Source organism: Hyperolius riggenbachi, chromosome 5, assembly GCF_040937935.1.
Source record: "Hyperolius riggenbachi isolate aHypRig1 chromosome 5, aHypRig1.pri, whole genome shotgun sequence".
NCBI classification, from domain to species: Eukaryota; Metazoa; Chordata; class Amphibia; order Anura; family Hyperoliidae; genus Hyperolius; species Hyperolius riggenbachi.
The window spans coordinates 449,191,026-449,203,525 of NC_090650.1; the positions used below are offsets into that span (position 1 = coordinate 449,191,026).

Below are 12,500 nucleotides of genomic sequence, written 5' to 3' on the forward strand. Positions count from 1 at the left end.
AAGTCCCGTTTGCAGTTTGCCACAAGCCATGTGGGGGACACAGCAACCATGTGGAAGAAGGTGCTCTGGTCAGATGAGACCAAAATGGAACTTTTTGGCCAAAATGCAAAACTCTATGTGTGGCAGAAAACACTGCACATCACTCTGAACACACCATCCCCATTGTCAAATATGGTGGTGGCAGCATCATGCTCGGGGGGTGCTTCTCTTCAGCAGGGACAGGGAAGCTGGTCAGAGTTGATGGGAAGGTGGATGGAGCCAAATACAGGGCAAACGTGGAAGAAAACCTCTTGGAGTCTGCAAAAGACTTGAGACTGGGACAGAGGTTGACCTTCCAGCAGGACAATGACCCTAAACATAAAGCCAGGGCAACAATGGAATGGTTTAAAACAAAACATATCTATGTGTTAGAATGGCCCAGTCAAAGTCCAGATCTAAATCCAATCGAGAATCTGTGGCAAGATCTGAAAACTGTCACAAACGCCGTCCATCTAATCTGACTGAGCTGGAGCTGTTTTGCAAAGAAGAATGGGCAAGGATTTCAGTCTCTAGATGTGCAAAGCTGGTAGAGACATACCCTAAAAGACTGGCAGCTGTAATTGCAGCAAAAGGTGGTTCTACAAAGTATTGACTCAGGGGGCTGAATAATTACGCACACCCCACTTTGAAGTTATTTATTTGTAAAAAATGTTTGGAATCATGTATGATTTTTGATCCACTTCTCACGTGTACACCACTTTGTATTGGTCTTTCACGTGGAATTCCAATAAAATTGATGCATGTTTGTGGCAGTAATGTGACAAAATGTGGAAAACTTCAAGGAGGCCGAATACTTTTGCAACCCACTGTAGTTACAAGAAGCCAAAACATTCTTTGTTTATGCTAGAAGCATCTTTCAAATGTCAAAGGGTAGCCTGCGCAGTATGTGCAGACAGAAAAGCAAGTTTAAAAGTCACATTACTGCAGCAGACATATATATATATATATACCTATTATTAAATATAGTTTGTAAGGTTGGTTGAACTTTTGGGAGTCCCCAGCGGGAGTGATAAGGATCACTTCTGCATCTCTTTCAGCTCAGGCCAGAAGTCTTTGAAGCTCGGACAGTAGAGCTACGTGTCAGACTCCCTGCTGAGATCAGGGCCGATCAGTCTGGATAAGCTGCTGTTTATGAGGTTCTGTCAGGCTGATATCTACCCTTCATCTGATGGGTGAGCTATATAACTACCCAGAAATGCTAGGTGACAAATTTCACACTTGGATGAGAGAGACTAAAGTGGATTTAAAAAGAAAATGACATTTCTACTATTTTGCGATGGAATTTGCATTTGCGACTTGAATGGCGCACACACGGTTTTCTTGGGATTCGTGTGAGCATCACACCTCCTTCCCGGGGAACATTGCTGAATGACTGTTCTCACACGAGAACATGACTGAAGCAATACCAACTTGCTACTTGGGCTCATTACAGCGGGAAAGCCCGGGTTCCACATGACCTTGGGGGTTGCCCTTTTTGTGTTGGTCAGTAGTGATTTAGCCAGGAAGCTACAGGGCTTGGCAAACTTCCAATTGTACACCGCTGTTCCCAGAGAGGCCTGTACCTCTGTCATGATCTGCGTCTGGTTCAATGGTCAGATTGTCAGCTGACAGCTGTCCTAGTACCAGGGACGAGTGTTCGCAGTGTTGCTCCCATGTCGGGCGGAACACAGGGATGTCATCCGTGTATGTGACTGCACAACCGTGCTTGCCCTTTAACAGGTCGTTCCACGCCTGTTGGAAGGTGGCTGGGGCATTCATCATACCAAAAGATATACGCTTCGAGGCGTTAAATTCAAATAGCATGATGGATGTGGATTCCAGGCGCGCCTCTGGCACGGTTGGAATCTGCCAGTTTCTGTGGCTCTGATTAGTGTTGGGCGAACAGTGTTCGCCACTGTTCGGGTTCTGCAGAACATCACCCTGTTCGGGTGATGTTCGAGTTCGGCCGAACACCTGACGGTGCTCGGCCAAACCGTTCGGCCACATGGCCGAACTAAGAGCGCATGGCCGAACGTTCCCCGAACGTTCGGCTAGCGCTGTGATTGGCCGAACGGGTCACGTGGTTCGGACCCGAACGCGCTCTGATTGGCCGAACGGTCACGTGGTTCGGGTAAATAAATACCCGAACCACGTCATATCTCCGCCATTTGTCTGTGGGTTTAGCTTTGGGTAGGCAGGCAGGGTAGTTCGCGCTCCAGCCACGCTAGCCAGGGTCCCCCCCAGTCATTGTGTGTCGCAGCTGGGAACAGTAGTACACCGCTCGCTCAGCCACACTATATATAGCATTGTTTACTGCCACTGTGTACCTCGCTCAGCCACACTATATAGCATTCTGTGTACTGTTCTGTGTCTGCTGGGAACAGTAGTACACCGCTCGTTCAGCCACACTATATAGCATTCTGTGTACTGTTCTGTGTCTGCTGGGAATAGTGGTACACCGCTCGTTCAGCCACACTATATAGCATTCTGTGTACTGTTCTGTGTCTGCTGGGAACAGTAGTACACCGCTCGTTCAGCCACACTATATAGCATTCTGTGTACTGTTCTGTGTCTGCTGGGAACAGTAGTACACCGCTCGTTCAGCCACACTATATAGCATTCTGTGTACTGTTCTGTGTCTGCTGGGAACAGTAGTACACCGCTCGTTCAGCCACACTATATAGCATTCTGTGTACTGTTCTGTGTCTGCTGGGAATAGTGCTACACCGCTCGTTCAGCCACACTATAAAGCATTCTGTGTACTGTTCTGTGTCTGCTGGGAATAGTGGTACACCGCTCGTTCAGCCACACTATATAGCATTCTGTGTACTGTTCTGTGTCTGCTGGGAACAGTAGTACACCGCTCGTTCAGCCACACTATATAGCATTCTGTGTACTGTTCTGTGTCTGCTGGGAATAGTGGTACACCGCTCGTTCAGCCACACTATATAGCATTCTGTGTACTGTTCTGTGTCTGCTGGGAATAGTGGTACACCGCTCGTTCAGCCACACTATATAGCATTCTGTGTACTGTTCTGTGTCTGCTGGGAACAGTAGTACACCGCTCGTTTAGCCACACTATATAGCATTCTGTGTACTGTTCTGTGTCTGCTGGGAATAGTGGTACACCGCTCGTTCAGCCACACTATATATTGTTTACTGCCACTGTGTACCTCGCTCAGCCACGCTATATATAGCATTGTGTTTTCTGACACTCTGTGTACACGGCTTAGCCTGGCTATATAGCATTGTGTGTACTGCCACTGTGCACCTCGCTCAGCCACGCTATATATAGCATTGTGTTTTCTGACACTCTGTGTACACGGCTTAGCCTGACTATATAGCATTGTGTGTACTGCCACTGTGCACCTCGCTCAACCACGCTATATATAGCATTGTGTTTACTGCCACTCTGTGTACACCGCTCAGCCAGACTATATACCATTGTTTACTGACACTCTGTGTACACCGCTCAGCCAGACTATATACCATTGTTTACTGACACTCTGTGTACACCGCTCAGCCAGACTATATACCATTGTTTACTGACACTCTGTGTACACCGCTCAGCCAGACTATATACTATTGTTTACTGCCACTCTGTGTACATGGCTCAGCCAGACTATATAGCATTGTGTGTACTGCCACTCTGTGTACACCGCTCAGCCAGACTATATAGCATTGTTCACTGCCACTCTGTGTACACGGCTCAGCCAGACTATATAGCATTGCGTACTCTGCCAGTCAGTGTGTATATTGCTGGGATCAGTAATACTCCACTCACCGTCAACCACTATATGAGCTCACCATGAGTTCCTCAGAGACCTCCGCTGTGAGCAGCACTCCCAACAACAGCAACAGCCAACGCCCCACGCAAGCTATAACATCCACCCCAGCAGCCAGTGGTCAGCAGCAGCCCTCCCCGGAGGAGAACGTTGTGTCCATCGGTCCGGCGCCAGAGCGATTAATGAGGGCTGCCATTGAGGAGATGATGGGGCCTGATGTGGAGGAGGAGGTCGGGCTCAGGCCAGCATCCCAAGTTAATGTTGAGGACGATGAGGGGTCTGTGACTGTGTCTGGGGATGTTGGGGTGGCAGAGGTGGTGGGTGGGTCAGACTCAGGAGAAGAGTTGTATGATGAGGATGATGATCGGGACCATCTGTATGTGCCTCAGAGTCCGACCCCGGAAAACATGTTGTATCGTGTGTTTAGGTACTAAAATCTGCGTTCCCAGTAGTGTTGGGCGAACAGTGTTCGCCACTGTTCGGGTGCTGCAGAACATCACCCCGTTCGGGGTGACTATATAGCAGACTATATAGCATTGTGTTTACTGCCACTCTGTGTACACGGCTCAGCCACACTATATAGCATTGTGTTTACTGCCACTCTGTGTCTGCTGGGAACAGTAGTACACCGCTCACCCGCCACTGTATAGCATTGTGCTCTGTGTCGCTGCTGGCAATAGTGGTACACCGCTCACCCACCACTGTATAGCATTTCTGTACTGCCACTGTACTGCTGCCAGTCAGCGTGTACTGTAAGGATAAGTGAAATGAGGAAGAAATCCGGTGAAAGAGGGAGGGGCAAGGGAAGAGGTGTTTCCCCTGACGGTTGTGCTGGGGAGCTGTACTCCACGGCGGCGGCCCCCCACAATGACATATGACGAGTTTGAGGAGATGGAAGAGAAGGGTATGGACAATGTGGACATAGACCCAGATTTTGTTTGTGAACGAGAACATCGCCGTCGTAGCAGCAGCACAGATGAGTCTGTTGAAGAACCCACTGCTGCACGAGTTCGCCTTGTGCCACAAGGTAGGCGGCGTGCAATTTCAGGCACCACAAGCGTGGAAGTTCAAGTGAGAGGCAAAAGAGGCCCAAACAGAAATCGCCAGCAAGGCAGGTGCTCCAAAGTCTGGCCTTTCTTTGAAGACTGCACTGAGGATGTTACCATGGCGATTTGCAAGGTGTGCAAGACCCGCCTGAGCAGGGGGAAAAGTATTAACAACCTCTCCACCACCAGCATGAGCCGCCACATGCTATCCAAACATCCCACTCTGTGGGCAAACGCGGCAGGACAGGGTACCACCAGCAACACTGCCTCCCTTGGGTTCACCAGACTCACCACCAGACCCGCCTCAGCAGCAGCAGTAGCCCAGCCATTTCGTGGTTCAAAACATTCCAAAAAATCAGATGACGCTGACACTGTCACTTTCCGGAGTAGTGCTCTTGAGGTCTCCCAGTGTTCATCAAACACAACAACCAACAGCCCTTCGTTGTGCAGCCCTACGGTTCAGTTGTCTGTCTCGGAGATGTTTGAGCGCAAGAGGAAATTGCCAGCAAATGACCCCCGGGCCGTGGCAGTAAGAGCCAGCATAGCCAAGCTTCTGGCCTGCGAAATGCTGCCATATCGAGTGGTGGAGACAAACAGCTTCAAGGGCATGATGTCAGTGGCCATCCCACGTTACGTGGTTCCCAGCCGCTACCACTTTGCGCGCTCTGCAGTGCCTGAGTTGCATGAGCACGTGGTCAGCAAAATAACCCGAAGCTTGAAGAATGCCGTTGCCTGCAAGGTTCACCTCACCACTGACACCTGGACGAGTGCGTTCGGCCAGGGTCGATACATCTCCCTTACCGCGCACTGGGTGAACCTTGTGGAGCTTGGCAGCGAATCCTCACCTGCTACGGCGCGGGTGTTGCCCACGCCGCAAACACCTGCACCGCCGTCCCTCCCACTGGATAACAACAGCACCTACCTCTCTGACTCCTTCTCCTCCAACGCATCTCAAAGCTGTACCTCATCCGGAAACGCTAACCCAGCAGCAGTAGGATCGTGGAAGCAGTGCAGCACAGCTGTTGGCATGCGTCAGCAAGCGTTGCTGAAGCTGATCTGCCTTGGGGATAAGCAGCACACAGGGGAGGAAATTTGGAGGGGAATAAAGGAACAGATGGATTTGTGGCTGGCACCGCTGGACCTGAAACCGGCCATGGTTGTGTGTGATAATGGGAGTAATCTCATTCGCGCTTTAAGGTTGGCTAAGCTGACACATGATGAAGAAGAGGAGGAGGAACAGCTGGAGTTGGAGCAGGAATTTCCTGCCACCACTGACGAGGGCCAGAGCGGTGCACGTTGGACTTCCACAATTCAGCGCGAATGGTCAGCAGAAGCAGACCAGGAAGAAGGTGACGACTATGATGCATCACAACAACTATCACAACGCTCACAAGAGGATGATGAGGATTCTGGTAGGACTCTGGCACACATGGCTCAATTCATGCTAAACTGCATTGAACGCGACCCACGCATTGTGCGCATTCGGGACAACACCAATTACTGGGTTTATATACCCTTCTGGATCCACGGTACAAACACAATGTTCCAAAACTGCTTGAAGAGTCAGACAGGTCAAAATGGAAGAATACCAGCAGGCCCTTGTGGAGACTTTAGAGAGGAGATTGACATCCTCCCCCTCCTCTAGCCAGTTGTACGCCGACAGACTGACTTCCGCAAACCCAGGACGACCAGGAGGGCAGCAAACAACACAAGCCGCAGCTAGTGCCCAAAAGGGAATGGTATCGGCAGTGTCCTTGGAGTGGGAAAATTTTCTGACACCCATGCAGCAGCAGCCCACAGAACAGCAAGCGTGCAGATCCACCTCCAACACCGATCGCCTGGAGAAGATGGTCAAGGACTACATGTCAGATGGCGTAGCTGTGTCTAACAATCCATCTGCACCCTTCAACTATTGGGTATCGAAGCTAGACACCTGGCACGAACTGGCAATGTACGCAATAGAGGTGCTGGCTTGCCCGGCAGCCAGCGTTATGTCGGAACGCTGTTTCAGTGCTGCCGGAGGCATCGTCACAGATCGGCGTATCCACCTCTCCACAGAAAATGCAGACCGTCTGACTCAAATTAAAATGAATCAATCCTGGATTGGAAACGACTACGCAACACTCCAGGACCCCAACCAAGTAACATGACCAATGAACATCTGGGATGGTTTAGCGTTTCCGGTCCCTGTTTATTGAACCTCTCATCTGTATTACATTTATGACTGCATGGCGGCAAAAAGCATTGCTGCTATATCCGCACACTTTTTGTCCTCATGCAAGGCCTGGGTTGTTGTGTCTCAAAAAGCATGGCCTTCTCCTCCTGCGCCTGCTCCTGTTCCATCACGTGTGCTGCTGCTGCTGGGTTAGCGTTTCCAGTCCCTGTTTATGGAACCTCTCATCTGTATTACATTTATGACTGCATGGCGGCAAAAAGCATTGCTATATCCGCACGCTTTTTGTCCTCATGCAAGGCCTGGGTTGCGTCTCAAAAAGCGTGGCCTTCTCCTCCTGTGCCTCCTCCTGTTCCATCACGTGTGCTCTGTGCTGCTGCTGCTGGGTTAGCGTTACCGGTCCCTGTTTATGGAACCTCTTCTCTTTATTACATTTATGACTGCATGGCGGCAAAAAGCATTGCTATATCCGCACGCTTCTTGTCCTCATGCAAGGCCTGGGTTGTTGTGTCTCAAAGCGTAGCCTTCTCCTCCTGCGCCTCCTCCTGTTCCATCACGTGTGCTCTGTGCTGCTGCTGCTGCTGGGTTAGCGTTACCGGTCCCTGTTTATTGAACCTCTTATCTTTATTACATTTATGACTGCATGGCGGTAAAAAGCATGCTATCCGCACGCTTCTTGTCCTCATGCAAGGCCTGGGTTGTTGTGTCTCAAAGCGTAGCCTTCTCCTCCTGCGCCTCCTCCTGTTCCATCACGTGTGCTCTGTGCTGCTGCTGCTGCTGGGTTAGCGTTACCGGTCCCTGTTTATGGAACCTCTTCTCTTTATTACATTTATGACTGCATGGCGGCAAAAAGCATTGCTGCTATATCCGCACGCTTCTTGTCCTCATGCAAGGCCTGGGTTGTTGTCTCAAAAAGCGTGGCCTTCCCCTCCTGCGCCGCCTCCTGTTCCATCACGTGTGCTGCTGCTGCTGGGTTAGCGTTTCCAGTCCCTGTTTATGGAACCTCTCATCTGTATTACATTTATGACTGCATGGCGGCAAAAAGCATTGCTATATCCGCACGCTTTTTGTCCTCATGCAAGGCCTGGGTTGCGTCTCAAAAAGCGTGGCCTTCTCCTCCTGTGCCTCCTCCTGTTCCATCACGTGTGCTCTGTGCTGCTGCTGCTGGGTTAGCGTTACCGGTCCCTGTTTATGGAACCTCTTCTCTTTATTACATTTATGACTGCATGGCGGCAAAAAGCATTGCTATATCCGCACGCTTCTTGTCCTCATGCAAGGCCTGGGTTGTTGTGTCTCAAAGCGTAGCCTTCTCCTCCTGCGCCTCCTCCTGTTCCATCACGTGTGCTCTGTGCTGCTGCTGCTGCTGGGTTAGCGTTACCGGTCCCTGTTTATTGAACCTCTTATCTTTATTACATTTATGACTGCATGGCGGTAAAAAGCATGCTATCCGCACGCTTCTTGTCCTCATGCAAGGCCTGGGTTGTTGTGTCTCAAAAAGCATGGCCTTCTCCTCCTGCGCCTCCTCCTGTTCCATCACGTGTGCTCTGTGCTGCTGCTGCTGCTGGGTTAGCGTTACCGGTCCCTGTTTATGGAACCTCTTCTCTTTATTACATTTATGACTGCCTGGCGGTAAAAACCATGTTACCTGTGCAAAGAAACATGACATTTTCAGCATTTAAAAGACAATTTTTCCTTTGAAACTTTACAATCAATTTTCTCAAAAACTATAAGCTCTTTTTGCAAAATTTTTTTTCCTCTTGTACCCACTCCCAAGGTGCACATACCCTGTAAATTTGGGGTATGTAGCATGTAAGGAGGCTTTACAAAGCACAAAAGTTCGGGTCCCCATTGACTTCCATTATGTTCGGAGTTCGGGTCGAACACCCGAACATCGCGGCCATGTTCGGCCTGTTCGGCCTGTTCGGCCCGAACCCGAACATCTAGATGTTCGCCCAACACTAGCTCTGATCCATGATCGTTAGATAGTTGGCAGATGCCAGCCAATCCAACAGATCACCGAGGGGAGTCACGGGATACGCAACGGTTATTGGGATGTCGTCCACCCTCCTATAGTCCTCACAGAACCTGGTGGCCTGTGGGCTAGAGGATTTGCGGAGGACAGACATCTGTAACATCTCCTCATACTTCATCTTCACTTTTGCTTGCACCTCCGGAGAGGCGCTGTAGGGGATCTGCCATAAGGGCTTGTGAGTCCCCGGGTCCCTTCTGTGAACTGCTGTATCCTGCCCAGGGTTGCTGCGAAGATTTCGCTGTGGGGGCGCAGTGCGCTTCAGCGAGGCCTTCGGGGAGTACGAGAGGTGGGGGGTGACTTTTACATCACCCGCCAATTCTCGTGTGGGAGCTATCAAGCCTGGCAGGGGACCTGTGTCTTCCTGTTCTAATTGGCCGTGCTCTCCCAGAACTAACTGCGTTCTATCTGACTGGGCTTCTAACAGATCCACATGGACCGTGCTTTCACCTGGGGTGTCAGTTACATGGGGAATGGGTTCACTGGAGTATTTACCATTCTCCCTGCACACCTGTAGTGGAGCTTCCACTGCTGGCGGCTTAGCGGTCTGGCCACTAAGTACATGCAGGTTGGAGTCGCTCTGTAGTTTCCTCACCGATGTGGGACTACATATCTCAGCCAGCTGCCTAGTGAGAGCTGGGGTCAGCTGCTGATAACCAAACTCTCTGGGGTCAGAGCTGACAGGAATGCCTGCAGGCTCTGAGCTCAGGTTACCAACAGTACTGTGTATGTCTGTCTGCACAGGTACACCACACTAAACGTCACCTTTTGGGTAAATTACATCAATATTGACATTGGTCTGGGGCAGTGGCGTAGCTACAAACCTCTGGGCCCCGATGCGGAATCTGGATGTGGGCCCCCCCCCCCCGGCAACAACAGCCCCCCCTCCCCCGACAACACCCGACGGATGCACACACATATCAAAATCCCTATAGCCAGCTATAGGTACCCCCAGTATAGGTAGTCAGGCATAGGTAAGCCAGTATAGTTGCCCCCGGTATAGGTGAGATAGGCAGGCGCCGCCGGTATAAGTTAGATAGATAGGTGCCCCCAGTACAGGTTAGCTAGGTGGGTGCCTCTAATATAGGTAGCCAGAATAGTTGCCCCCAGCGTAGGTTAGATAGGTAGGTGCCCCCAGTATAGGTTAGTTAGGTAGGTGCCTCCAATATAGGTAGCCAGTTTAGTTGCCACCTGTATAGGCTAGCTAGGTGCCCCCAATACAGGTTAGATAAGTAAGTGCCCCCAGTATAGGTTAGATAGGTAGGTGCCCCCAGTATAAATTAGATTAGGTCGGTGCCCCCTAGTATAGGTTAGATTAGGTAGCTGCCCCCCAGTATAGGTTAGATTAGGTAGCTGCCCCCCAGGATAGATTAGGTAGCTGCCCCCAGGATAGATTAGGTAGGTGCCCCCCAGTATAGGTTAGATGAGGTAGCTGCCCCCCAGGATAGATTAGGTAGCTGCCCCCCAGGATTAGGTTAGATTAGGTAGCTGCCCCCCAGGATAGATTAGGTAGCTGCCCCCAGGATAGATTAGGTAGGTGCCTCCCAGTATAGGTTAGATTAGGTAGCTGCCCCCCAGGATTAGGTTAGATTAGGTAGGTGCCCCCCAGGATAGATTAGGTAGCTGCCCGCAGGATAGATTAGGTAGGTGCCCCCCAGTATAGGTTAGATTAGGTAGCTGCCCCCCAGGATTAGGTTAGATTAGGTAGGTGCCCCCCAGGATAGATTAGGTAGCTGCCCCCAGGATAGATTAGGTAGGTGCCCCCCAGTATAGGTTAGATTAGGTAGCTGCCCCCCAGGATTAGGTTAGATTAGGTAGGTGCCCCCCAGGATAGATTAGGTAGCTGCCCCCCAGGATAGATTAGGTAGCTGCCTGTCCCCATAATGGAGGGGGGGCCGCAGCCGCGGGGAGGGCAGCCCGACCTCTCCCTCCCTTCCTCTCCCCGGGGCCCCCCCTCAGATGCAGAGTAAGCGGCTAACGGAAGCGCTATAGGCAGAACTCACCTCCGTCCCTGGTTCCAATCGCCGCTGATCTCCTCTCTGGCTGGCTCTGCATAGATGCTTACACACGCAGCTTCCTGTTTAGCCGGAAGCTGCGTGTGTAAGCATCTATGCAGAGCCAGCCAGAGAGGAGATCAGCGGCGAGTGGAACGCAGGGAGGTGAGTTCTGCCTTTAGCGCTTCCGTTAGCCGCTTACTCTGCATCTGAGGGGGGGGGGCCCGGGGAGAGGAAGGGAGGAAGAGGTCGGGCTGCCCTCCCCGCGGCTGCGGCTCCCTCCTACCAGCGCGAACGGGCGCATGGCCCTGCAAACGGAGATGGGCCCCCCGGGCCCCTCCCCCGCCTCCTCAGGAGCCGGGCCCGGTCGCCAAGGCGACCGCTGCGACCACGGGCCCTACGCCCTTGGTCTGGGGGTCAGAGATATCAGGGGAAGTCGAGACTTCGCCAGATAGTCCTGAGTCCAGACTACTGGTGACAATGAAAGCGTCAGCCAGCGTACTCTCACAAACATGCACAACATTATCAAAAGCATTGGCACAGGGCCGTTTTTTGGGGCGTGCGGTACGTGCAACTGCACGGGGCGCAGTGCAGCAGGATGTAGAAGGGGGGCGCTGGCAGAAGTACTATACCGACAGATAGCAAGACGGTGACACGCAGAAGAAGACCAGCGTGATCATCACCTCTCTGCACTCTTCCTGCTGTGTCAAGTGAGAGGAGAGGAACATCCAGGCCAGGGTAAAGATTATGTATAGCCCTGGCTGTTTAGCTTATGCATAGTGCCGCTGCAGAGCCGTGTCTTCCGCTCTGGACGTTCTTTCAATATTTAAATGATTGGATGATTTATTTCAGCCACCTGTGAGTGTAGAACGCTGTGTGTGTATATAGTGCAGGATTCCTTCTCCCCCCTGCATAGCATCAGCAATGTAACTTGATACCTTCCTTCTGCACTAACTTCCTGGGCTCCGGGATAACAGAAGCGAGTACTGAACTGGAATGTGAACTACTCCGCCAGGTACTTTCTCTTTCCCATATTCCTCTCTGCTTGTATCCCAAATTTTCCCCAGTGCCCCATGCACATGCTTCCCCCTCAGAGCTCACACTCTGCAAGTCAGGTTATCTCTGCCAGTATTTCAGCTCCTGACCTGCTATTTTCACACACTGATGCAGGGTGTGTGTGTGTGTGTGTTACAGGTTTGTACGTGTGTATGGTGTGTGTTACAGGTTTGTACGTGTGTATGGTGTGTGTGTTACAGGTTTGTGTGTGTGTGTGTGTGTGTGTGTGTGTGTGTGGTGTGTGTGTGTGTGTGTGGTGTGTGTGTGTATGTGTTACAGGTTTGTACGTGTGTATGGTGTGTGTTACAGGTTTGTGTGTGTGTGTGTGTGTGTGTGGTGTGTGTGTGTGTGTGTTACAGGTTTGTACGTGTGTGTGTGTGTGTGGTGTGTGTGTGTATG

At 51.3% G+C, this 12,500-nt stretch overlaps 1 protein-coding gene across 3 annotated transcripts in view; it reads left to right on the plus strand.

Moving 5' to 3' along the window:
• LOC137519286 (cytochrome P450 2B19-like) overlaps positions 1-12,500 on the plus strand; it is a 192,227-nt gene that overhangs the window by 5,817 nt on the left and 173,910 nt on the right. The window contains exon 1 of one of the 3 annotated variants that reach the window (XM_068238224.1): positions 1,077-1,211. The exons of the other annotated variants lie outside the window; for them this stretch is intronic. Coding sequence (XP_068094325.1) covers positions 1,208-1,211 — 4 coding nt within the window. The 5' untranslated portion in view covers positions 1,077-1,207. Of the gene's footprint in view, positions 1-1,076; positions 1,212-12,500 lie in introns of those variants that run through there. 3 annotated transcript variants of the gene reach the window in all.